Raw genomic sequence first — 27,851 nt, forward strand, 5'->3', positions numbered from 1 at the left:
CCTTAAAATATTTAGATGCACTATTGTAAAGTGGCTGTTCCACTGGATGTCTTAAGGTGAACGCACCAATTTGTAAGTCGCTCTGGATAAGAGCGTCTGCTAAATGACTTAAATGTAAATGTAAATGTATCTCCGCATGTCTACCGATTCTTTCTGTATTTGTTTGCTTATAAATGTTGATACTGGAGACTGTTATCAGACTAAACTGTAACCTAGCATTTATAGAGGCTAAGACATGCATTGCCATTAATTGGAAGGTTGGTTATCCTTCGATAATGTCACATTGGAAGTTCTGCGTCACTAGATGTGATTTATTTCAAGATTAAGGGTATACTGTGCAACTTTCATAAGGTCTGGATTCCTTATGCAATACTGTACAACAAAAGGAGTGTATTGAAAACCTATTTCGGCAATCCCTAGCTGCTGGTCTGCTCAGTCCTGGCCCTGGGGGTCTGCCGTACTGTTGGTTGTCACTCTGGCCTTGGCCTAACACACCTGAAACCAGTAATGCATGTTGGGTGTGTTGGGTTGAGGTGCTGCAGGGCTGTGGACACCTAGGGGCAGGACAAGGTGACCCAGCTATATTGTGTGTATATTGTGTAAAAATAGCTCTACAGTACTATTAGGCCTATGATATGGAGGATGTACTGTTTCTGTGTGAATGTGTAGGAGGTGTATGTGTGTTTTTATTAAATGTTTGATTTCCAAACCTTTCCCTTGAGACATAAAAGATGGGAAGGAGGTTGTGTTGGGGAGAGAGTTGAGTTATTGATTAGACTGGTGAGGGTTGGGGGTGCAGGGGACCGGGCTGGCTGGGTGGTCCGGCTGAAATTTGATATAGAGGATATTTTAATAAAAAGTATTTTGTACTTTATTTGTAAGAATTTGTTAGGCTATTGGTCAAAGATGCAACACAATATTGATTATTGAATTATCATTGACCTATATTGAACAAAAAATATAAATGCAACATGTGAAGTGTTGGTCCCATGAAATAAAAGATTCCAGAAATGTTCCATACTGTCACGACTTCCGCCGAAGTTGATGCCTCTCCTTGTTCGGGCGGCGTTCGGCGTCACCGGCTTTCTAGCTGCCAACGATCCACGTTTCTATTTCCATTTGTTATGTCTTGATTGTACAGACCTGGTTCCCATTACGTTATTATTATTTCCCTATTTAACCCACCCACTGGTTCTCATTATTATTATTTTTTATTATTATTTTTTTTTAACCTTTATTTAACCAGGCAAGTCAGTTAAGAACACATTCTTATTTTCAATGACGGCCTGGGAACAGTGGGTTAACTGCCTGTTCAGGGGCAGAACGACAGATTTGTACCTTGTCAGCTCGGGGGTTTGAACTCGCAACCTTCCGGTTACTAGTCCAACGCTCTAACCACTAGGCTACGCTGTTTCGTGCGTGATTGTTCCTGGTCTTGTGTTAGTCTTTTGTGTTAGGGTTTGTTATTCCCTGCGTGGATTTATTTTGGCTGATTAATTTTTTCGAGTAAAGTACGTTGTTTTACTCAGTTCTGTTTTACTCAGTTCTGTGTCCTGCGCCTGACTCCGTCCTCACCTCTGCACAACTGACACTTGACACTTGACACATACGCACCAAAAGCGTATTGCTCTAAAATGTTGTGCACAAATTTGTTTCCATCCCTGTTAGTGAGCATTTCAACTTTTCCAAGATAATCCATCCACCTGACAGGTGTGACATATCAAGAAGCTGATTAAACAGCATGATCATTACACAGTTGCACCTTGTACTGGGGCCAATAAAAAGACACTCTAAAATGTGCAGTTTTGTCACAAGTTGTGCCCTTGCCCACAGTTGTGTCAAGTTGGCTGGATGTCCTTTGGATGGTGGACCATTTTTGATACACATGGGAACCTGTTGAGCGTGAAAACCCACCAGCTTTGCAGTTCTTGACACAAACCAGTGCGCCTGGCACCTACTACCATACCTCGTTCAAAGGCACTTAAATATTTTGTCTTGCCCATTCACCCTCTAAATGGCACACATACACAATCCATGCCTCAAGGCTTAAAAATCATTCTTTAACCTCTCCTCCCCTTCATTAACACTGATTGAAATGGATTTAACAAGTGACATCCATAAGGGATCATAGCTTTCACCCTGGATTCACCTGATCAGTCTACGCCATGGAAAGAGCAGGTGTTCAGTATTTCTTCTCCATTGGGAGTCATATCTAACTTGAGTCCATGTTCCTTTCTCAGCTGCTGGCCAGATCCCAGCCACAGCCCTACTGCCCACCATGGTAACTCCAGAGGAGCTGGCCTCCACCCACACTTCTGTACCTGTGGTGGGCAGCCAAATGACAAGGCAGGCCAGGAGGCTCTACCTTTTGGTATCACAGAGGTAGGTAATAGAGAACTGCTACCCGTTCCACACTACTGAGTTGTACATAAGGCCTAAAATACAGTTAAAGACTAACGCCACAACCCTATGAGATATGTGTAGTAAAACTCTGCATTTCATCATCGCTACTGTGTCATAGCATCAGCCTGGTCGAGAGCCTTCTACATCTGCCTTCCCCACTGCAAAATGTATAGTAAGTGACTCTTTCGTGTGATCGTCCATGCTGTGTCAATAGGAGGCCGTGATGGATTTCTTCAATTCCCAGATGCTCCTCGGTGGTCTTACCCAGGCCCCTGGCAACCCTGTTCTAGCTGTGCAGATAAACCAGGACAAGAACTTTGCCTTCCTCGAGGTGTGTTCTCAACTAAAATGTATTTAATATCAAAAAACAAAATAGTATGAAATAGATCACGGATGGCAGTTATTAGCTAACATGCATTGCCCTGTAACAGTTTCCTTCCTGAGTGCTGGAGTTTTGTTGACTCCTGCATTCTTCTGCAATAGCACGTCATAATGTTGACCTTCTCTCTACCTATTCCTCTTCCAGTTCCACTCGGTGGACGAGACGACCCAGGCCATTGCCTTTGACGGCATCATCTTCCAGGGTCAGAGCCTGAAGATCAGACGGCCTCACGACTACCAGCCCCTGCCCGGCATGAGTGAGAGCCCCAGTGTCAGTTGGGTCTTTCCATAGGACATCAATGGCTTGTTGACCCTGTCAAATCCTCTGATTTCAATTCAAATGTACTTAACCCTATTTCGCACTATTGCTTGGATTAGGAGTGGTTTCGACCGTGGTGCCAGACTCAGCTCACATGTTTGAGCAACTCTTCATCGGTGGCTTGCCAAATTATCTCAATGATGACCAGGTCGGACCTTTCTAGCTCATTGAAGTCCTTCTTTTTAAGTCTCTGGCATGATCAGTAAATGTTATGCTACTGTTTTATTTAAGGTTGAGAAGAATTTGATTCAGTTCCAACAATGCTACTGATAGAGCAATCAGTTTTCCTGTCTTCACACCCTGCCTTCGTCCCCTAGGTAAAATAGCTATTGATCTCCTTTGGCCCTCTGAAGGCCTTCAACCTGGTCAAAGACAGCGCCACGGGCCTCTCCAAGGGCTACGCCTTTTGTGAATATGTGGACGTCAATTTGAATGACCAAGTCAGTGTCAGATATTGTACCTGTATTGCTGTACGCAATCTTGTTATAGACTTGAGGTTAACATAAGGTCATAGACTCTCGGGCTGCATGTCAATAGTCCAAAGTGGCTACCCTGTGTTTCTTCTTTCGTCTGCACTGATCTGATCTACCTGGCCAAGTGAAAGCAAATCTCACAATAGTCTTCTGCCATATTTCTTTCTCCTATGCAGCCTTTGCAGATCAGTGCTGTTGTAGGAAAGGAGGTGAGAATAGGAAGCACATTTTGAGTGGAAAGATGGCAGCAAATCCCAAACTCCTTCTATAATTAAAATGTCAATATTGCCAAGAATGAACTTTTATACTTCCATGATCCCTCTTTCACCACCAGCAGGATACTGGGATAGGCTACATTCTTTACTTGCTAAATTCATTTGTAAGAGTAAAGGCTAGTCAGTTGTACACCTGAATGCATTCAACTGAAATGTGTCTTCCACATTTAACCCCTCTGAACCCCCTCGTATTATGTTTTCTACACTTCAGCGTGAAAAATGTGCAGGTTGACAAAATCTCCCAAATGTCTAATGATATTTTTGGGCTTTGATTTTACGCCCTCTGTACTCATGGTTACATTTACATTTACATTTAAGTCATTTAGCAGACGCTCTTATCCAGAGCGACTTACAAATTGGTGCGTTCACCTTAAGACATCCAGTGGAACAGCCACTTTACAATAGTGCATCTAAATCTTTTAAGGGGGGGAGAAGGATTACTTTATCCTATCCTAGGTATTCCTGAAAGAGGTGGGGTTTCAGGTGTCTCCGGAAGGTGGTGATTGACTCCGCTGTCCTGGCGTCGTGAGGGAGTTTGTTCCACCATTGGGGGGCCAGAGCAGCGAACAATTAAATCATTAAAATTAAATAAAATTAAATTAAAGGTTAAATCCTGCTACAGCTGTATCTTGGCGCCCCCTGGAGGAAAAACGAGTTGCCCCTCACGGACTCCAAGACGTAATCAATTCTGATATCCTGCTCAAACATTGCAAACTCAAATTTAGCCCTATCATCTCACAACTTATTTCAGTCTGGCGCCTGGTTGGTAAACATACCAAAACCAACCTCACAATCCTCACCTTCCTTTATTAAACATACCAAAACCAACCTCACGATCCTCACCTTCCTTTATTAAACATACCAAAACCAACCTCACAATCCTCACCTTCCTTTATTAAACATACCAAAACCAACCTCACGATCCTCACCTTCCTTTATTAAACATACCAAAACCAACCTCACGATCCTCACCTTCCTTTATTAAACATACCAAAACCAACCTCACGATCCTCACCTTCCTTTATTAAACATACCAAAACCAACCTCACGATCCTCACCTTCCTTTAATAAACATACCAAAACCAACCTCACGATCCTCACCTTCCTTTAATAAACATACCAAAACCAACCTCACGATCCTCACCTTCCTTTATTAAACATACCAAAACCAACCTCACCTTCCTTTAATAAACATACCAAAACCAACCTCACAATCCTCACCATCCTTTATTTGACAACCATGCTCTCCTCCTGGGTGGTTGTCTTTTCATCTATGGTCTGAAAGAGGGATTCCTACTATCTCAAATATCACTGAAGGCTACTATCTGTGTGCATTTCAAGACCTCCAGAAGCAATTTAACTTACCTGATACTTCCTTTTTCGTTTACTTGCAACACCGTTCTGCTTTGCGTGCATATGTTCCCTTGGGAGGCAAGAATGGTCTGTCCACCTTATTCACAAATTATTTATTCATATTTGTACACAGGGACTGGTCTCTAAATGACATTCTCTGCTACTTAAAATGACTCACAAACCAATACCTTCCCTAGCATCATGGAAGAAAGACCTTTCTGTATGTAGTACTGTGACTAATTGGACTAGAGTTTGGTTCAACATATAAATTTCATCAAGAAACCCCAACCATCAAATTATACATTACAATTTTGCCCATAGAACTTACTGTACACCATGCAAACTATTTCAGATGAAAGCTAGACAAACCCCAAATTGCTCTTTGTGCCCTCCGGGGGTTCCTGGCAAATTTTAATATGGTTTGGGAGTGCCCAGGGGTTTTACATTTCTGGAGTTGTGTTTCATCCTGTCTTTCTGACATAATGACTAGAAATGTACCATGTTCACTATTTTATTGATAAATGATGACACTAGACCTATCTGTCGAACAGCAATGTATTTGGCTGGCTGGATTAACAGCAGGCCAAAAAAATTGCCTCCCGTTGGCAGCCTCCTCATTCTTTAAACAGACAGCAGTGGCTGCTATCATTCATGGCTATTATTGACATGGAAATACTTGTAGGACTGTAGGCATGCATGGGGCGAGTGAAAGAAACATATTTGCTCTTTCATCAACGTATGACTCTGTAAAAAGACTGCTATCTAACTTTGAGTTCGGGAAGTCCTGTGTGGGGGGGGGGGGGGAACGACTGTTTGTCTTGTCACTTGTTCTTCTGTCCATGTGTACCTTCTTACAAAAAAACATTTGATCACTGTTCTAACTCTGTTTGCTGTCTCAGGCCATTGCAGGGTTGAATGGGATGCAGTTGGGGGACAAGAAGTTCCTGGTCCAGAGAGCCAGTGTTGGGGCCAAGAACGTAGCTCTGGTGAGTACCAGAGATGATAGACTACAGAGAGAGGCACACTTTACAAATGGATGCTGTTCAATATAAGACAGAGATGAGGGAAAAAAGGAGTGATATTTTGGGGTAAGTTAGGACCTAACTATCCCCTCTGTTTCAGATGTTCTCTCCTGTTTTGTGCCTTACTGAACACAAGCCTTCTTCGATCCACCTCCACTGACCTAAAACATCAAGCTCGGTTTCATAACTTAATCAGGACAATCCAGAGCTGATTAAGGAATTAACTAACCGTATGCACCACTGCAAAGTATACAGTATTATTACAAAAACAAGTTGGCAAATGAATAATGACAGTTTCATATTTTTTTTCCTTCGTTTTTTTCTTTAATTTACTTCGTTTTTACACCATAAACATTCTAAAACGTTTTCTAAAAGTATCTCATGTTCTTTCAACCTTCCCAATAACCAGAACCTCTCCCCTCCCCTCACCAGACAGGTATGAACCAGACCCCGGTGACCCTCCAAGTGCCAGGCCTGATGCCCACCTCCATGGCCTTGTTGGGTGGCCTGCCCACTGAGGTGCTCTGCCTGATGAACATGGTGGTTGTGGAGGAGCTGCTGGATGACGAGGGTGAGTGCAGCAAGTACGGCCAGGTGAAGAGCATCGAGATCCCCCGACCTGTGGATGGCCTGGAGGTCCCAGGCACTGGGAAGGTGAGGACGGGGAGGGGAATAGGGGTACCTGGGTATTAGGATGGGATAGGATAGGGCATAGGGTGTTTGTTGCAGTGTTTTGAGGAGAGTTTGGGTTGTTGTTTCAAAGTGAATTCGTTCAGTTCAGGTGAAATTATTGAATCTCCTTGGGGAAATGTGTCTTTCGCCTCCCATCAAACAAGCATAGGAATTCATAACTTATCACTCTTGCCTAGGTTTTTTGGTAATAGTTTCCAATGCAATAATAAATAAATCCCTGTGTGTGTAAACATGAATCATAGTTTTTTGCTGTAGAATTACATTTAACATGGTTGTCTGGTTCCATACAGAATGGCCATACACCCACTTTCCTATCCTTTCTTTCCCTCTCTCTCCCTCCTTCAGATCTTTGTGGAGTTCATGACCCTGTTTGACTCCCAGAAGGCCATGCAGGCGCTGACAGGCAGGAAGTTTGCCAACAAGATGGTGGTGACCAAGTACTGTGACCCAGACGCCTACCACCGCCGAGACTTCTGGTAGACCTGAGAACCAGAGAGAGGGAGAGAAGCAGAGTTTCATGTTATTTATGTAATGATATGAATATTTATGAGCATCACAACAACTCAACTTTTTGCACTTTTTTAAAGAGGAGGCGTAGAAAGTTCATTTAAGGCCACTTATCACTGTGAAATCAGCAGAATTGGTTGAAGTATTACTTTTGTCCTCGTCGCTTATAATTATATGATTTCATTCAATGAATCAAGTTCAATCATGATTTTAACCATTTATTTTGTCCATGCCTGAGCCTCAGGTACCAGTTGTTTATTGTTACACCAACTGACCAACAATATGTGAACACCTGCTCATCGAACATCTCATTCCAAAATCATGGGCATTAATATGGAGTTGTTCCCCCCTTTGCTGCAATAACAACCACCACTCTTCTGGCTTTCCACTATTTGTTGGAACATTGCTGCGGGGACTTGTCCAAGAGCATTAGTGAGGTCAAGGCACTGATGTTGGGCGATTAGGCCTGGCTCGCACTTGGCGTTTCAATTAATCTCAAAGGTGTTCAATGAGGTTGATGTCAGGGCTCTGTGTAGGCCAGTCAAGTTCTTCCACACCGATCTCGACAAACCATTTCTGCATGGACCTTGCTTTGTGCATAGGGGCATTGTCATGCTGAAACAGAAAAAGGCCTTCCCAAACTGTTGCCACAAAGTTGGAATCGTTTTGCATGTCATTGTATGCTGTAGCGTTAAGATTTACCTTCACTGGAACTAAGGGGCCTAGACCGAACCATGAAAAACAGCCCCAGATCATTATTCCTCCTTGCATTATGCATTGGGGCAGGTAGCGTTCTCCTCGCATCCGCCAAACCCAGATTCATCCGTCAGACTGCTAGATGGTGAAGCGTGATTCATTACTCCAGAGAATGCCTTTCCACTGCTCCAGAGTCCAATGGTGGCAAGCTTTACACCATTCCAGCCGACGCTTGGCATTGTGCATGGTGATCTTAGGCTTGTGTGTGACTGCTCAGCCATGGAAACCCATTTCATGAAGCTCCCGACAAATAGTTCTTGTTCTGACGTTGCTTCCAGAGGCAGTTTGGAACTCGGAATTGAGTGTTGCGACTGAGGACAGACGATCTTTACGCACTACCCGATTCAGCACTCGGCGGTACCATTCTGTCAGCTTGTGTGGCCTACCACTTTGCGGGTGAGCAGTTGTTGCTCCTAGACGTTTCCACTTCACAATAACAGTACTTACAGTTGACCGGGGCAGATCTAGCAGGGCAGAAATTTGATTAACTGACTTGTTGGAAAGGTGGCATCCTATGACGGTGCCCCATTGAAAGTCACTGAGCTCTTCAGTAAGGCCATTCTTCTGCCAATGTTTGTCTATGGAGATTGCATGGCTGTGTGCTTGATTGTATACACTTGTCAGCAACTGGTGTGGCTTAAATAACCAAATCCACTAATTTGAAGGGGTGTCCACATATATATATATATATATACAATTTTCAGAACATCAACTTATTGTGAGTTCTGACTCATGTCTGAGGGGACACGCAAATACTGTAAGTGTGTGTGTCTACATTTAACTTATCATCACCACCCTCTTTTGATAACAAAATGTCTGAAAATTATGTAATGTTTTGACTTTGTGGCTCTGGCACCAATTCTCAGTGGGCAACCCCCATTCCACAAGAAACAATATAGTATATTAACAGGAAGTACCTGATGAACCAGTCCAGATTCTGTAATAGAAGGCTCTCACCCAATCAGAGGTACTGTGACAGCCTCTGAAATTGATACAGCTGGGTCGTGTTCATTAGGGCATACCGTAGCAAAACGTTTTGCAACAGAAAACAAATGTGTATTTCTTATTGGAAAAGTTCAGATCTCTCGGTTTTCTTCAGTTTGGTGCCTAATGAACACGACCCTGAACTCTCCCCGCCCACACCTTCCCTCTCTCTCTCTCTCTCTCTCTCTCCTTAGACAATCTGCTATACAGCTGAAAGACTTCAGAGTTATCACTGCCCTGCCTCAACCCTTGGTTGGTTTTGTAAAACATTATTGACATTGACTTACACTCACTAGGTAATATTATTTATTATTTCACTGTAAAATCATATCTGCTGTATTTTTGTATTATGCTTTTATATGTTTCAATTGTAAGTTCCTATTTAACCCCAGTAGAGCTCTCATGGCTTTGCCTCAAAGTGAGATCTCTTTAGGACCCAAAGAGGCATGTGGATCTGCACGTGTGAAGCTTTCTGATGGGTGACATGAATTCAGGTTTATGACAGGCGAGACAATATCAAAGTGAAGATAATGTAGATAATTTGTAGGTGTGGGTAGGCTCTATGATACAATATGAACCAATTACATACCCCCTTCTTCCACTTCCACTCCTCTTTCCTATTTAATCGTTTTCATTGTCTATACTACAAGCACCACACTTGGAGGAACCTGTCTGACATTATTTTTCATTCTATTCCCATCCCCTTCTCCAAGTTGCTTCGAATTACATAATGGATATTTATTTTGACAGGTTTTGCGCTCCAAATGCTGGTAGTCTCCTGAGGATCTTTCGATGATTTGCATTACCGAACCATTTCCACATATAAGACTGATTGTTGTTTTCCTAAAACAGGTTGAAAGATTATGTAAGGAAATGTATTTGTCTCTGTCCTTATACTCTCAACAGGTTAGCATGTGGGAATTTTTGCGCTCTGTCACTTCCCTCAACATTGTAAGGTTGTCTTTTTTTATTTACAGAAGGTCAGAGTGATCACATTAAAACAGATTTAATGTACTCTGATGCCTGTCTGATCTGTTTAATGTTTACAGGATATTGAATCAGAATTTTAGTGTGCGTGTGGCTCGTCCCTGGTATTTTATGGAGCCAACTATTTGGGTTCTGCTCCAAGGAGGAATATTCTTTATGGTGAATGGAAAAGGGGATCAAAAGGTGTGATAGAACAGTGTCCAAAGACTCCATATAAAACCAATGTGTATCAATGAGGCTCCAGAGTGGCGCAGTGGTCTAAGGCACTGCATCTCAGTGCAAGAGGCGTAACTACAGTCCCTGGTTCAAATCCAGGCTGTATCACATCCGGTTCAAATCCAGGCTGTATCACATCTGGCCATGATTGGGAGTCACATAGGGTGGAGCACAATTAGCCTAGCGTTGGCCGGGGTAGGCCGTCATTGTAAATAAGAATTTGTGCTTAACTGACTTGCCTAGTTAAATAAAGGTTAAAAAAATATATATAAATAAAATCTAGAGTTGTGTTAACTCCAAGCTAAAGTTACTGCTGAATTGCTGTCAAATGTTCCCAAATGGGCAAAGGCTTGAATTAATCCGTCTTTAATTTCCCCATGCCTTCCAGTGGGGTTGGAAAAAAAGACAATGCCAGTTCTATTCAGTGAGTTTTGAAAACTATAGATTGTAATATTGCTTTAGACTGATGACAACATCTTTTATTTCAGTCATGTAGGCCATTTGATTAATGAAAGACAGCATTCATATTGCACTGTAATTAATAATCTACATGGCAGTCTACACTTGGACTATTACAGTTCATATTATCAATAGATTTTCTGTCGATTCAGTTTATCAGTGTTACTGGTTAGGGACATGGATCAAAACATAAGGGGGGCGAGGTTTGAGAACTCATGTTTACCTTTCACCTTTCAAAGTTAACCAATCATAGTGCGACCTGTGCGGAAGTAGTAAATCTGTCCCACTAGACGGCCAGACAGTCTAGCCAGTGGAAGGCAAAAATGAGGATGAAGGTCCAATCGCTTGCAAGGGAGGCGGGCCTCCAGTCCATCAGGGCAACAGCGGAGGAGGTGTTCCTGGTAGCCATCTTGGATGTGCGGAGTGATTGTTTGGCGAAAATAATTAATACAATTTAGAAAAATAGCGTGAGGACTTGGGAAAATACGATTTAAAAGAGTGGGGTCAACTAATAAAAGAAAAGCTTAATCGGAAAATCCAGGTAAATGAATCGTACACTAAAACAGAACTAGTTTATATGCCATTTTCTTCTCCCCTCCAATTTGTCTTACACTAATAGCTTAGCCGGTGGTTCTCCATTAGCTGGCTATCATATCCGCTACAGACACAAATTGACATGGGTTCGGCTGATATGTTTTCCAATGAAATTCAAGCTTTGCAATAATGCACGGCAATTTTGTAGCCGGCAATTTTGTAGCCGACAAGTTCTTGTTACTCAGGTGTTGAAGTGGTCTACTTGTTTGCTTATCTCTGACAAATAGAAACAGCCTATAAAGTAATCTATGTTGCTTGTAAACATGTGTTTCTTTAATGCTCACGTTTTTAAATAAGCGATCGTTGCCCCCCAAGCCAGATGTGGAGACTAGCCTAGCTCACTTGCTAGATCTGTTAATTAAGAAAGTCTAGTGTGGGTAAGATTTTGGCGAATGTACTTCAAATACACCCTCAACTCACTGGCTGAAGTGATGGTAAAATTGCCTTATCGAACCGTAGTTGCGCCGAGCTGCGTGGACGTTTAACATTGTCGCAAAAAAAGTAGCAAGTGATGCTCAGCAAAGTAACCTCCCTCGCCCATTACATCTTTGAACTCACGTGCACTGTCTGAATGTCAAAGTATCCAGACGCCACTCAGTGGCTACAATTCATGTAGCTAGGCTAGCTAAATCAGTTAGCTGCAATCTACTGCTACTTGTGATATTTACTCTTGTGTTATGGTATCGATTGACAGACACGTTCAAAACGAGTCTTGTACTGTACAATAAAACAAACATACACTGAACAAAAATATAAACGCAACAACTTCAAGGAAATCAGTCAATTGAAATCAATTCATTAGGCCCTACTCTATGGATTTCACATTACTGGGAATACAGATATGCATCTTTTGGTCACATACCTTAAAAGAAAAACTAGTCAGTATCTGGTGTGACCACCATGTCTCATGCAGAGACACATCTCCTTCGGATAGAGTTGATCAGGCTGTTGATAGTGGCCTGTGGAATGTTGTCCCACTTCTCTTCAATGGCTGTGTGAAGTTGTTGGATATTGGGGGAACTGGAACACGCTGTCATACGTTGATCCAGAACATCCTAAACATGCTCAATGGGTTACATGGCTGGTGATTATGCAGGCCATGGAAGTACTGGGACATTTTCAGCTTCCAGGAATTGTGTACAGATCCTTGCTATATGGGGCTGTGCATTATCATGCTGAAACATGAGGTGATGGTGGCAGATGAATGGCACAACAATGGGCAGCAGGATCTCACAGTATCTCTGTGCATTCAAATTGCCATTGATAAAATGCAATTGTGTTTGTTGTCTGTAGCTTATGCCATCCCATAGTCCGTAGCTTATGCCTGCCCATACCATAACCCCACCTCCACCATGGGGCACTCTGTTCAAACCGTTGACATCAGCAAACTGCTCGCCCACACGACACCATACACGCTGTCTGCCATCTGCCAAGTAAAGTTGAAACTGGGATTCATCCGTGAAGAGCACACTTCTCCAGCGTGCCAGTGGCCATCGAAGGTGAGCATTTGCCCATTGAAGTCCGTTACGACGCCAAACTGCAGTCAGGTCAAGACCCTGGTGAGGATGACGAGCATGCAGATGAACTTCCCTGACAGGTTCTGAAAGTTTGTACAGAAATTCTTCAGTTGTGCAAACCCACAGTTTCATCAGTTGGCTGGTCTCAGACCGTACCACAGGTGAAGAAGCCGGATGTGGAGGTCCTGGGCTGGTGTGGTTACACATTGTCTGCGGTTGTGAGGTCGTTTGGAGCGTACCGCCAAATTCTCTAAAATGACGGAGATGGCTCATGGTAGAGAAATGAACATTAAATTATCTGGCAACAACTCTGGTTTACATTCCTGCAGTCAGCATGGCCAATTGCGTGCTCCCCTAAATCTTGTGACATCTGTGGCATTGTGTTGTGTGACAAAACTGCACATTTTAGAGTGGCCTTTTATTGTCCCCAGCACAAGGTGCACCTGTGTAATGATCATGCTGTTTAATCAGCTTCTTGATATGCCACACCTCTCAGGTGAATGGATTATCTTGGTAATGAGAAATGCTCACTAACAGGGATGGAACATTTGAGAGAAATAATATTTTTGTGCGTATGGAACAGTTGAGGTCTTTTATTTCAGCTCATGAAACATGGGACCAACACTTCACATGTTGCGTTTTATATTTTTGTTCAGTATATGTTTCTGTGAGGCCCCCCTCAAAGTCATTTTCCCTTTCTTGGAATGGTCAGAAATGCCTTGTTAAAGGACCCATGTCTAAACCCAATTACATGCACCATTCAACCAGGAGATGACAATGTGTAAGATGTCAACAAGTCAGACTGTCAACTATGGTCTATCTACTAAGCCTTAATAACTAGACACTTTGATACAATGTAATGGTGATGCCCCCAGGGTGTACATCAGAGTGTGTCTCATTCAAAATGCTTTTTAATGTATTTAACTTGAGTTGAAAGTCGAATACTGTACCATTAGAAATTAATCTGAGTTATCAAAACTTTGTTCTGCATGCTGGCCGTTTTGAAGCGGTAGCCTAATGTGAAAACCATGTACCTGCGCCGTGCATGCTCTCACTATACATCTTCATCACATTGAGACGTGAGAAACATTCTCCCCAGGTGGAAAGCTGGGTCGTATTCATTAGGCAGCAAACGGTAGAAAGCGGATCGAAACAGGCAGGTCTACCTGAACTTGTCCAATAACAAACGCTCTTTTTAATTTTCTGTTGCTAAACGTTTCACTGTGGTGTGCCTGTGCCCTAACGAATACGACCCAGGATTTCACACTGCTAACTTCACTGCCGAGTTAACATGCTATGAAAAAGTAATGTAGTGTAAAAGGGTTTCCAGAGATGACTGTAATCACACCGTAAGACTTCTTTTTCTCTACAGTGAAAGAAGTAAGGCATGAAGAAAGCATCCTAGTCAACAGTCATGGCTGATAAAAGGAAACTTCAAGGTGAGGTTACCAAATGGTCGATCAGAATGGTACCACCTGCCAATCATCCACCACCCAGTCCGTCACTACATTCCCTCCCTGCATGCATGTTCTCTCTATGAAGCAAGTCTAGCCAACAAATGAAATGTCACGTTTAATCTCTATCCATTCAGGTAGAGATTTACCTCTTCATTCTAAACCTGTCACTCTACAACGCAGTATAGTGCACTCTGCTTACTATGATCAAATTGTCCTGCGCGGATGTGATCGCAGTACGTAAAGTGCTGCACTGTATTACTGAAAAGGGTTGTGATGCCAAAAATAAGAAGCCAGAAGCAACGTTTAGGAGCAAGGCAGCGCAAGGCCAAAGTCAGACTTACTCTGCGAAGACAACCTTCTTAAATGAAGACTACCGTGGCCAGTGCCTGTGGCACTGCATTTTTAACCAGGTTTGGGGTGACACATGTAGCTTTTACTGCATCTATCATTGATGAGCCCGCCAGCCATAGTTGTAAAAGCGGTGTTGCTTTATGGGGAGAGGGAGAGCTTCGCATTTTGGACTTTACATTATTCATCCTGACGTGATGCGTCGTGAAGTATTTCTTTTTTTTTTGAAGCCGTGGCTCTCTTTCCCAAACCTCCCTGTTATTCTATGCCCTTCCCCAGGTGAAATAGATCGATGTTTGAAAAAAGTTACGGAAGGCGTGGAACAGTTTGAAGACATTTGGCAAAAGGTAACAGCCATATCTCATTTTGAATTTTGAAAGAATGTTTGTGTGTTCATCTGAAAATGTGTGCTAACTTGGGCACAGATATGGAAGTTGAGCTCTACCTCCCCGGGCGCTTTGCTTGTTGGAATGTTTTGTGCTGGCCGTACGAAGGTCCACCAAATTATTCAACGTTTAACATCCATTGTATATTTAGGGTCTTAAATACTGCATCACACCTCGTTTGGTAGGGTTGTAGACATTATTCACGAGCCGCGAGGACAGAGAAGTAACAGTTTGTTAGTGTGTAAAGCAAAGAAGAACACGTTTTAACGCCACACTCCTGAGTCGGGTGTTTCGGCCCAGTGGCAACCCCGCCACTTGAATTGGTGTAAAGTTGAGGGATGATGGGACTGGAAGGGAATGTAGACTAGTCACTAAAATGTATAGACAGAGGGCTAAGCTATGGATGCTAGGCTCGACACTCCATGGAGATTGAATTTGCCATGCTAGTTTTAGACATATTGTGAAGCTATAGGCTACATTGTTTACAAAGACTTGATATGAAATATGTTTGGGAAGAGATACTGTTTTGTCTGAGTGTACTCTGTGTGACTGTGCCCCTCCAAACCACAGCTTCACAATGCAGCCAATGCTAACCAGAAGGAGAAGTATGAAGCCGACCTCAAGAAAGAGATTAAAAAACTACAGGTGGGACACAGACAACGCTAGAGTTCTCAACTGTTATGTGGCTTGAGGACACATGGGTTTTGGGATGTTCCTCAAATGTCAAAACAATGTTTACTAGTGTTATATGGTTTAGCCTGCCCACAGGTGTTTGTGTGTGCACACGTGGGTGCGTGCAGACATGCATGTATTGATTACATCTGATGAGGGTCAGCTCTCCTTAAAACCAAGCGAAAGCATCTGGGTGTCCACTTTGTGTTTTTGTTTCTGAACGTGTCCATGTGGACCAAACTTATGTGCGTGCGTGTCAACCATACTTGATCTCACAGGGCAAGCCACAGCATGCTTTCACTAAGATAACTTATGTCTCTTTCTCTCCCGCTCTGTCCTCCCCCCCCAGCGTCTTCGAGACCAAATCAAGACGTGGGTGGCCTCCAACGAGATCAAAGACAAAAGGCAGCTAGTGGAGAATCGCAAACTCATTGAGACGGTGAGTGTGTGGAACACATGTTCATTAGCCGCATACTGTGGAAACCCTCGGTATAAACACCTGTGCTTAGCACGGCCTACCAAACCACAATGCATTGATGAGGTTATTCAGACATGCTTCAATGACCGCACCTGCTAACACAATGAGATGTGTCATCTTAACCTCTGGATCTAGGGTCTTGTATCGAAGTGTGTGAGCATCTGAGGTTTTGGTTGACCTGAAATGTGGTGCTACTAAGGCAAAAAAATATACATGCGATGGTGTTGAAAAGGACACTTGTTTCAGGACTCTTGATGTGACCTTTGTATTGTGGTGATCAGCCAATACAAACTGACAAACAATGGTGACTTTTGATAATATTACCTTTGTGTATGTATTCAAAGCCATGTTCATTGTGAATACTAGATCTCTGTTAGCAGTAAGGTTTATCAGAGGAAGGCAACTAGATTCAGGCGTGAGGGGCGATTTATGTCAGAGCGGGTGGTCAGGAACATAATTATTAGAATTTGTACACTGCAAATTGACCACAACTAAGCCCCAAAAGATTTGATTTGAAAATAACAATTTCATACCTTGATTACATTGAGACACGGTCACATAAAAAAAAAATGTCTTTGTGTGAATACTTGGGAACAGACCCCCCCCCCCCCCCCCCAAACATTTTTCTTTGGAGGGCCAAGTAAAATCACTTGCGGGACGGTCTAGGCCCGCTGCCCGCCTGTTGCCGTCCCCTGGTTTATATTGAGTCTACTGCAGATCTTTAATCATCTGCATTTCACACCGGTGACACTTTGTTTAGCCGAGGGCAATTCCACAGTAACAGATTTACACCCCCCCTTTAAAATGTATGCCAAACAAAAACCATTGATATCCAAGTTTAACAAACCATACACCTCTATGCACAAGGACTACTTTGAACAATTTCCACTGAAAAATCTCAGGTTATGCGACCACATTTTCCAAAAACTCTTAAAATACCTGCTCCGAATTAAGATTCAAAGATGTCTGCAAAAAGAATGGGGTGTCAGCTATGCCATTGAACTACAGTAAGTGAAGTGGCTTTACACCCGGTAACTGAATCACATCATGGGTCCTTGTACTACACAGAAATGCATAATTATGGATATGAATGTCATTCTCTTCATGTTTTACAAGTTTGGACAGCACAATAGAGCGGAATTCAGTACAGTACAATACACTGCAGGCTACTTCTCTTTACTGCATTTTACTGTACTGTCCAAACTTGTTAAATGTAAGTCTATGATGATGGGTTCAGATTTGGTCCAGTCTGTTCTGTAGACTTTAACATCAAGGCCAGGGTGGACTGATCAAATTTCAACTACTTTTTAGACGTTCCGGTATTGGCTGATGCTCAGTGGGTGAGGATGCTGGTTAAAGTCAATGGAAAGAGGGGGCTCGTCGGTAGGTGTCAGTAAGATCTGGGAGAGGTGAAATGAACCTGGAGAGGGAGGGGTTGTCCAGGCTTAGACTGTTTTAACCACCAGCCAACAGAGACAGAAAACAGTTATGAGCTGAACATTTTTGGGGGGTTAATTCCATTACCAATTTGGTAACAAAATTATGAGTTTTAATCACTTAATTCATAAACAAAAGGGATATCAGTAAAATTACTATACAAAATTGGGAGGTCTACCATTGAAGGTTACTTCTGTGAACTTTATCTTCACTCGTGAAAATATCTTTAAGAAATTAGTATTTGGTAACATTTCTTAAACTTACAGATGGTAAACAATTTCTCCCAAACAAAAATATAGGCTCTTGGCTTTCATTTGACATGCTGTTATGCAGGGTTGGGGTCAATCTAATTAGAATTCTAGGTAGAAATGTTCCTAATTGAAGAGAATTGGAATCAGTGTACTTCCTGAATTGACTGCAAATGAAATGGAATTGACTCCAACCCTGCTATGAATTTCACATGTTGGCGCTCATGGGTCCTTTGATGGAAATGCCTCTAAGCATAATGTGCTTTCCCCCCCCCCTTACTGTAATGGGGTGACACCTGTTCAAGGCAGGCAGTTTGCCCCCTTTGTCTCGGTCCCAAATGACAATGGTGTACTATTTAGAATGTCCCCGTCAGGTTCCAGTTCCACAGAGCCCTACCCTGATCTATATGAAGGCTTCGTCAGTCCACTCTAGAGCTGAGGTGGATTAAATAACCAGGCGGAGATTCCGTCCACAGCCAGGCCCCCCTCAGGAGAACAGTTAGCCACATGAATAACATTTAGCAAATAGTCACCGCTCTGCTAAGCGTTCACAGGCTTCATGCCAGGTTTTTAATTTAGCTTCCTGTTATACTGTTAACAGATTAACACAGGGGGGCTATCAATCTTATATACAAAGGTGCTGCTGGCATGCTCTTGTGTGAATGACGCATATTACTACACTTACTGGGGCTGCTGACTTCTAGGGAAATGCATTGAAGCAATGTTTCCGTGTTAGGCTGGGTTTACGCGCCTCCAAGCATTCTCCTTAGCCAAAGCGTCATACAAATTCTGCACCGAACTCTGCTTGTGGAAGTCAGAGGTTGTGGGTGTAGTCTCTTCTGAGAACACCTAGTGGAGAATATCCAGCATTACTGGTCAAGGAAAGCACACAGGTGTCAAAACTTAGTAATCACTGGTCTAATTGGGAGATCTGTACACCTGCTGCAGTCACTCTGAACCATTCTATTGGAGGATGGCTTTAATTGGTGAGGACTCTGTGTTAATCTCCACCCACAGTGCCCAGCAGGCACATGTTCAGTAGGTCTGAAACGGCAAGGTATTATCTGAACTTGCCCCCCCCCCCCCCCCAAAAAAAAAAAAAAAAAATGCTTCCTTTGGGTGTCCGTTGAATAACATTTCAAAAAGTTTTGCTACGGTATGCCCTAATACAACCTTATTTTGCTCGCCAACTAGTCCAATGCTTTGATGTGAGCAGTTGGAAACGTCTGCTTTCACAAGCCAATAGTTTTTTTAATTTTATTTTTTTATCTTTGGCATAGCTAGCATGTGGTATGCTAATGGATTCTCAAAGAGAACTTATCACCTGTAGTGATTTATAAACCATTTCCTGCTATCGCCCCCTTTAGCAAATGGAGCGGTTCAAGATCGTGGAACGAGAGACCAAGACAAAGGCTTACTCGAAGGAGGGGCTGGGCCTGGCACAGAAGGTGGACCCGGCCCAAAGGGAGAAGGAGGAGGTCGGCAATTGGCTAACGGTGAGCATTACTTTTGATTGAAAACCTTTGTTTCACAAAACATGAGCTAAATTCTATTGCCATTAATATGGTCTGATGAAATGACATTAATGACTTGGATTTCATCATGCAATATATGCCTATTCATTGCAGTGCACTTGGATTTCAAAGTACATAAGACTTGTTAAATGTCCAAATCTGAATTTGCTTTACTGCGTAATTTCTAGGGCCAGGACGGTACCAGTATTCTAATATTTTCTCCATGGCAAAAATGAAAACACCAAGCAGACCAAACTCTTTAGTTCTTTAAAACTTGCTGTATGTAAAATAGTGTGCTTTTAGCTTGGGAAATGTCTGTTTCCCTAAAGAACTTAAATCCGCTTTGTGTTTTGTTTCCATGCCACGGTAGTGGTATCGTCCCAGCCCTAATAGTTTCACCTATGAATTAGGTTTTGGTGTTTTTTGAAATGTTTGCATAGACCACACTGCATAACGACTGGTTCTGGTGTGATCATGTTTAAATCATTTGAATGACGTCACGCCTGTCGTCCATCAGAATACGATAGACACTCTGAACATGCAGGTGGATCAGTTTGAGAGCGAAGTGGAGTCCCTCTCAGTCCAGACTCGAAAGAAGAAGGGAGACAAAGAGGTCAGTAGTCGCAGCATATGTTATCTACACTACATGACCAAAAGTATGTGGACACCTGCTCGTCAAACATCTCATTCCAAAATCATGGGATATTTAATATGGAATTGGTCCCCCTTTTGCTGCTATAACAGCCTCCACTCTTCTGGGAAGGCTTTCCACTAGATGTTGGAACATTTAGCTGCAGGGACTTGCTTCCATTCAGCCACAACAGCATTAGTGAGGTCAGGAACTGATTTTGGGCGATTAGGCCTGGCTCGCAGTCAGCTTTCCAATTCATCCCAAAGGTGTTCAATGGGGTTGAGGTCAAGGCTCTGTGCAGGCCAGTCAAGTTCTTCCACACCGATCTCGACAAACCATTTCTGTATGGACCTCGCTTTGATCATAGGGGCATTGTCATGAAACAGGAAAAAGCCTTTCACAAAGTTGGAAGCACAGAATTGGCTAGAATGTCATTGTACGCTGTAGCGTTAAGATTCAACTTCACTAGAACTAAGGGCCTAGCCCGAACCACGAAAACAGACCAGACTATTGTTCCTCCACCACTAAACTTTACAGTTGACACTATGCATTGGGGCAGGTAGTATTCTCCTGGCAAACCTAGATTTGTCGTCGGACTGCCAGATGGTGACACATCACTCTAGAGAACACGTTTCTACTGTGCCAGAGTCCAATTGCTGCGAGTTTTACACCACTCCAGCCGACGCTTGGCATTGGCAGTCCCGTTCTGTGAGCTTGTGTAGCCTACCACTTAGCGGCTGACTCGTTGTTGCTCCTAGGCGTTTCCACTTCACAATAACAGCATTTATAGTTGCCCGGGGCAGCTCTAGCAGGGCAGAAATTTGACGTACTGTCTTGTTGGAAAGGTGGCGTCTCATGCCGGTCAGAGTTCTTCGGTAAGGCCATTCTACTGCCAACGTTTGTCTATGGAGATTGTATGGCTTTGTGCTCAATGTTCTACACCTGTCAGCATTTGGTGTGGCTGAAATAGCCCCCCCTCCACTCATTTGAAGGGGTGTCCACATACTTTTGTGTGTCTATAGTGCACCTTCTCCTCCATATCTTCCCCTCCATCTCTCCCTCTCTCTCTCTGTTTTCTTCCATACCAAAGTAATTTCTCGTTAGATGATGCCATTCTAACTCTAAATTCATCTCTCATCCTATATATGTCTCTTATTTTCTCGGCACGCTGCATTACCCAATGCACCTAATGTAAAGTAGGTACCATCTGTTTTCCACTTCCATGCCTCCACACATGCATATAGCACATTCTGCGCTGAATGCGTACAACTGAGTTTGAGGCATCAACTTACACGCGCATCTCTGCTATAGAAACAGGACCGCATCGAAGAGCTGAAGCGCTTCATCGAGAAGCACCGGTACCACATCCGGATGCTGGAGACCATCCTGCGCATGCTGGACAACGACACTTTGCCGGTGGACTCCATCCGCAAGATCAAGGACGACGTGGAGTACTACATGGACTCGTCGCAGGACCCCGACTTCGAGGAGAACGAGTTCCTCTACGACGACCTGGATCTGGAGGAGCTCCGTAAGTGCTGCTTCGCGGTGGTGTATCACGCTACTGATAACGACAAAAGGACGGTAATCACGGCAAGGAAACAAAACAGGAAGCGGACAATTTCCTGAGGAAACAGTCCTGAAACGGCCACCCCAAAGTCACATTTTGTAGAAAAATACAAATCTATAGCACACACTATTTTACCTAAAGCCGTTAAAGGACCATAGAGTATTTCCATGGCAAAAGCCATGGAAAGAGTATCGATACTGTGTCAAGACATCACTATTCCATGTATGTGACTATTCCTGAGTGTGCGTGTGTACTGCATATCTTAGACTCCATGTGTGTATAATTTACGATGGCTTGGTTATTGCAATACTGTACGTTCCATCATTTCTGTACCTGTTGTCTCTGTATAACTGCCCACTTAACGTTTTTCCTTATGCAACTTTTGTTTTTGTTTTTATGTAGCTACCTCTCCCTCTGTCTCCCCCCATCCATCTCTTGTGTCTCTAGCCGGGTCGCTGGTGGCCACGTCCCCGCCGGGCCAATCGCTCCTGGACGACGATCTCTTCCATCAGATCTCTAGCGGCACGCCTACCTCCACCACTTCCTCCTCGCCCATTCCCGCCACGTACACTACGGTGAGGAAACCCCTAGTTCTGTCTACTTCTCACCTCGGTCTCCGTTGTGTCCCCTACTTGCTCGCCCATTCTTTAGAACCGCCCACTCTCATGCTGTACTGTTAGAGGATAGTAATTAGGTGTTGTGAATGTTGACTTGTTCCTGGGTTGGAGTGGGTGCTCCGTGGTCCCTCGCTCTCAGATCAGAGGGGGTTTAGAGAAACAAGGATGAAAGCGAGCAGATGATGAAGTTTGTATTGAGCCTCAATATAAACAGCACTTGATTTAATTTAGTTACAAAACATGTTTTGCGCTGAATTAGAACCGGTGGTCATGGCTCTGTGCTGATTGGGAGATCTTTTGGGTGGGTTTTTTTCTCCAGGAGAACTCTGAAGATGACAAGAAAAGGGGACGTTCGACAGACAGTGAAATCAGTCAGGTAAGATGCATTGCAAAGTAAACCGTGCTGTCTGGGTCACTTTATTTTTATTGCTGTGCTGCACCAGAAGTGGTTTTGAAGTATGTATTTTATTCCATTTCAGTCACCTGTCAAGAATGGCAACCCCTCTTCGTCGTTGTCTTCATCGTCCTCATCCTCCTCGTCCTCCTCTTCATCATCTGCCTCTGGCGCCTCCTCGGGAGCAGCCTCTTCCTCGCTGGTCTCTATGGTGAACATCACCGGAGGTGGCCAGGCCAACGCTGTGGGCAACAACAACAGCCTTCTGGGCAACATGGGTGGTCTCCTCTCCAACTCTGGCAGCTACAGCGACGCTACCCAGCAGCAACTTCAGCAGCATCACCAAACGCAGCAGGCCAGAAACTCAATCCTCTCCTCCAGCCCGTCGAACAACATCCTTCTCCCCAGCCCCTCTGCCTCCTCGCCCGCCATCTCTAGCACAGCCCTCACACCCAACACCCAGCCGCAGGCTCCGTCAAGGCCCTCTCCGGGCTCCACCTTGGGGCTAGGGTTGGGCTTGGGCCTTGGTAAAGGCGGCATGAGTGGGTCACCGGCTGTCAGCCAGATGTCGGGCCTTGGCCTGTCAGGGATGCCGGCGTCCTTAAACACCATGGCCGGACTCCTGGCGGGCTCCACTTCGGCCCCCTACGCCATGGCAGCAGCGGGCTCCGGGACCATAGGAAGCCCCCTTGCAGGGAAAATCAGCAGCCTGAGCACTAGCAGCACTAACTCCAGCGCAGTGGGACCGTTGAGTGGATTCAGCGACAGGTCCACGGGCCTTTTGGGCTCTGTGCCCGGTGCAGTTGGTGTCAGTGGTGGGATCCTAGGCCTTGGCTCAGGACAGTCGACAGTCCAGGGCCCTCCACTGGTGTCCCCCAGTCCCATAGGAGGGGGCCTGGCCCCTGGAAGCAGCCTGGGAGCTATAGGAAGCATTGGAGGGAACTCTGGATCAGGAGCGCCAAACAGCTTGGGCATCGGAGGAGGAAATGCGGCGATCGCAAGGCCACCCAGTGGACAGAAGCAGAATGGTAGCACTAGTAAGCTTGAATTACCATTCGCTTATATTGTTGTTGCTCGGTTATATCCATCCATGGCATTTTTTTGTGAATTGTTTGTTTATAGTAGTTGTTCAACCCAGAATTGGGTTGTACAGATTATAAGGTCGACCAAACCAAATGAATATCGCCTATGTACAGTATTGTCAGAGTTCTGTTTTAGTTTGAGAGGGAGGTTTACAATCTCCTCTGTCCCAGGTTACAGTGCTGTAGTAGCAGACAGCACACCAGATTCTGCCCTCAACATTGCCAGCCAATTACAAAGCAGCCAACCCTCGTCTTTGATCTCCACCACCAATCAGCTGTGAGTAAATTATACTTTTTTTGAAGTCCTATGGTATCTTGTATTGTGAATCTCACTGTATGGTCATAATTTATTCAAACTCACTTAAAAGCATATCAACCAATGCCTCTCTTACCCACCCAGTAAAGACAGTGGCCCCAGCCTTTTAGGGTCCATGACCCTACCCACCAGCACTCCCTCGCCATCCTACATTGAGAGTAAACCTTCAGGCAGCAGTATGCTCAACGGGCCGCTCTCCTACACACAGGCCTCTGAAAGCATGAAGGTGAGAAACACAAGGAGCTTCGTGTAACAAAATGACCCTGGCCGTAGACATTGATCTAGGATCAACCCCAAATACTAACCTGAGCCATAACGGGGAGGACTTCTTGGGACTCACCCGATGTCAGATTTCCTGATCTCTCACCCAGTTGGTTTAACTCCTTTCGCACTTTCAGCCCCAGGAGCCTCTGAGCACTGTGAAGTCCATGGCCGAACAAGCGGCACTGGGCTCAGCAATGGAGGGAGAGTTGCCCCCTCTGCACCTCACCACAGGTGAGCAACCAACGGGACATCATGTAGTGTTTCAAGTGTTGCTGACTGGGAGACTTTCTTAACACTTTTCAATTATTTATGGTATTGTTACTGGGCGGCAGGTAGCCTAGTGGTTAGAGTGTTGGGACAGTAACCGAAAGGTCGCTGGTTCAAATACCCGAGCCGACAAGGTGAAAAATCTGTCTTCCCTTGAGCAATTTGGTTCCCGGGGCTCCTACTACGGCTGACCCTGTAAAACAACACATTTCACTGCACCTATGTAACAGTAAAACAACTTTTTTTGGGGGCCTTCAGAACAGACTCCTTTTTTTTTCTTCCAAATTCTCTTTTCTCTCTCTGTGGCTTCAGACATTTTCCCCAGCACTACAGCGCCTCCAGGGCCTCCCTCGGCCCCCCAGCAGCCCTCGCTCTCGGAGGTCAGCATCCCCCCATCGCTGGGTGTGTGCCCGCTGGGGCCCGTACCCCTGTCCAAAGACCAGCTGTACCAGCAGGCCATGCAGGAGTCGGCCTGGACGCACATGCCCCACCCCTCCGACTCAGAGCGGATCAGGTACGAACATGGAGGCAATCTGAAGCCACAAAGATTCTCCAGGGTTGAATCTCAAGTCTTCTTGCTTCCCCCTCACATTTTGGAGAGGACATGAGTACTCAAGGAAAATACTTTTGAGATTCACCCCAGGCTTACATTTTGGGGGATATCTGTATCACTTCTCTGCACTGTTGCTTTGGAGACTAAAGGCATGTATTTAATCCCCTATTGATTGTTTTGGTCCTCCAGGCAGTACCTGATGAGGAACCCGTGTCCCACCCTGCCTTTCCACAACCAGGTGCCACCCCCCCACTCCGACTCTGTGGAGTTCTACCAGAGACTGTCCACGGAGACACTGTTCTTCATATTCTACTACCTAGAGGTGTGTGTGTGTGTGTACATGTGACAAAACCAAGCTTTAGTGTGTGACTGAGACGCTGATTATTTTTGATGGTTTTACTTTTGATGAGAAAGATGTAACGACACACACCGCCAATCTTCAGGCCGTGTCATGTTTTGGACATGGTTGTGTACATAAAAGTAGCATATTCCCTTCTGTGTTCTCTCCGCAGGGCACCAAGGCCCAGTATCTGGCAGCCAAGGCCTTGAAGAAGCAGTCGTGGCGGTTCCACACCAAGTACATGATGTGGTTCCAGAGGCACGAGGAGCCCAAGACCATCACAGATGAGTTTGAGCAGGTGAGCTCGTGCCCCCCCTCCACACACTGCAGACTCCTTGGATTGCAACCTTTGTCGTGTTCATTGGGCACCAAACGGAAGAAAACTGATTGAAACAGGAAGAGACTACCTTGACTTGTCCAGTAATGAACACTTACTTGTGTTTTCTGTTGCATGCCCTGTCGAAATATAACCGTTATTTAAAGATTAAGATTTTTGTCAAATTTTAAAGATTAAGGATTTTCACCAACATTGCTGTGCTTTTTCCAATGTCTTTTAAAGGGGACGTACATTTACTTCGACTACGAGAAGTGGGGACAACGGAAGAAGGAAGGATTCACGTTTGAGTACAGGTACCTTGAAGACCGAGACCTCCAGTGACATAAGGCGAATAAAAGAAGGGTGGACTACTGTCGACATTCCTGGATTGAACTCCAACACACTGGGAAGAGGGACGGATGCAGACGCGAGACTGAGCCAGTCTGAGAACAACATAATGCATTTGGAGCTCCTCCCTCTTTGCCTTGCGACGCCACACCCCTACAGTGATAAACCCCTCCCTCTTTTCCCATCAGGCCGTTTTTGATTTAGATTGAAGCTTTTAATCTCTGAACTGGATCCCTTTCTTTTTTTTTTTTTTTGGCAGATAAGAAATCATGATTTCATATGTTTGGTTGATAACGCAGTCTGTATTGTTTTTTTTTTCTTCAAAACTCACCTACCACTCATTGACAACCAAAGATGATTGGTCAAATCCGTCTTAATTCTCAGCAGTATGGCAGTCCAATTTAATTAATAAATAAATAAATAAAAATGTTTAAAAAAAAGTGACAAGGCACAGAGAAAGGCCAATCAAATGAGACCTTGGGGGATGTTGGGTCCGGGGTGGTTCCAAAGCGTTTCACAGCAGTCAGGTCATCGCTGGGTTGTACACAAGCTAAAGACTAGATGGGGAAACGGTAGCATTTCCATGGGGTGACTCCATGTTTTATCCAGAATGAATACGCTCTTCAGGGTCACCAGCCCCGCCCTAATACTAAACTAATAGCTGCCTCTTGGGTACACTCAGCATTGACCACACTGCCATAAAGACTGCTGTAGTACAACATGGTAACCAATTAATTCTTGTCCCACGTTACAACATTACGTTTATATTGCTGTGGTCAACGGCAACAGAAACCACACCAGCACTGAAGTGTCTCGTCTGTAGAGAAAGTTTACAGGTGTTTTTCACCCCAGAGGCGGGCTTTTACAATAAAACGCAAGACTGCCCTAGTAATAACAAGTCATTATTTTTGTTCCCGTCACTTTGATGATAATGTACAAATCAATTGTGATTGCACTTCCAAATTCACTTCAACCACCAGGTAGATATTTCCTTTTCTCAGGAAGTGTTTGATGGATCATTATGTGAGGAAATGTACCGCGTCAGAAGCTCCATCATAGCAGCACAAAAAAAAAAACACAAATCAGACTGACACCTCCGGGCAATTTTGTTTTGTCTGCCCCAATAAGGCTTTCTATTCCCATTTAATGGCCATTTGTTTCATTTCTATAAGGCTTTTTAAAAATAGTATCCTCCAATGTTTGGAGTGCAATCTTAAGTTTGTCATTTTCATTTGCCTGTGTCGTCTCAGAGATGGAAAGCGTTTAAATTCTAAGGAGTTGAGACCCTTTTATTTTATATTTTTAAAGAAAATAACTTGTCGGAGCACCATTCACTGACAAGCCTGATGTTTTTAATGTTATCTTTACCTATTGGGTGAGCGGAAGGGAAGAGAAGTCATCCAGAGGTGAAATGTGAATCTCTCCCCCTCTGAAAGGGTGTTGTATAGACTGTCACGTTCATCCTTTCCGTTTTGTCGTTGTCTTCTGGACAGCATGACACTTGCAAAGTGGAGCTGAGAAAATTAAGTAAATATGAAGCATAACCATGAATAAAGGATTGTAAAATATTAATAAAATAATTACTTTTCAGAAGTGTTGTTTAAAAAAAATCATGTTCATAAACCTTTTGAGCGCCTTAACTTTGGGTAGCAGACAAGTATAATGTGTTATTAC

The 27,851-nt window shown here is 44.1% G+C and overlaps 2 protein-coding genes across 6 annotated transcripts; both read left to right on the top strand.

Moving 5' to 3' along the window:
• The first annotated feature begins 5,985 nt into the window (after window positions 1-5,985).
• Window positions 5,986-10,152, top strand: LOC115128769 (splicing factor U2AF 65 kDa subunit-like). The gene is made up of 3 exons (XM_065017721.1): window positions 5,986-6,190; window positions 6,327-6,880; window positions 7,265-10,152. The coding sequence occupies exons 2-3, from the start codon at window positions 6,665-6,667 to the stop codon at window positions 7,397-7,399; spliced, it is 351 nt and encodes a 116-aa protein (XP_064873793.1). The 5' UTR covers window positions 5,986-6,190; window positions 6,327-6,664; the 3' UTR covers window positions 7,400-10,152.
• Window positions 10,153-11,212: 1,060 nt separating this feature from the next.
• Window positions 11,213-27,770, top strand: LOC115128338 (CCR4-NOT transcription complex subunit 3-like). 5 transcript variants are annotated; one of them, XM_065017722.1, is made up of 18 exons: window positions 11,213-11,369; window positions 14,312-14,378; window positions 15,024-15,091; window positions 15,701-15,775; window positions 16,152-16,241; window positions 19,333-19,461; window positions 19,997-20,092; window positions 21,422-21,641; window positions 22,083-22,255; window positions 22,617-22,673; window positions 22,777-23,728; window positions 23,945-24,050; window positions 24,174-24,315; window positions 24,488-24,584; window positions 24,933-25,134; window positions 25,363-25,495; window positions 25,686-25,811; window positions 26,073-27,770. In XM_065017722.1, exons 2-18 carry the CDS (start codon window positions 14,354-14,356, stop codon window positions 26,169-26,171), a joined length of 2,790 nt encoding a protein of 929 aa, XP_064873794.1. In that variant the 5' UTR covers window positions 11,213-11,369; window positions 14,312-14,353; the 3' UTR covers window positions 26,172-27,770. The 5 variants fall into 5 exon arrangements, with proteins under 5 accessions (XP_064873794.1, XP_064873795.1, XP_029513963.2 ...); XM_065017723.1 differs by having other exon boundaries at window positions 22,128-22,255; XM_029658103.2 differs by having other exon boundaries at window positions 21,428-21,641.
• Window positions 27,771-27,851: the final 81 nt, after the last annotated feature.

Source organism: Oncorhynchus nerka, linkage group LG4, assembly GCF_034236695.1.
Source record: "Oncorhynchus nerka isolate Pitt River linkage group LG4, Oner_Uvic_2.0, whole genome shotgun sequence".
NCBI lineage: Eukaryota > Metazoa > Chordata > Actinopteri > Salmoniformes > Salmonidae > Oncorhynchus > Oncorhynchus nerka.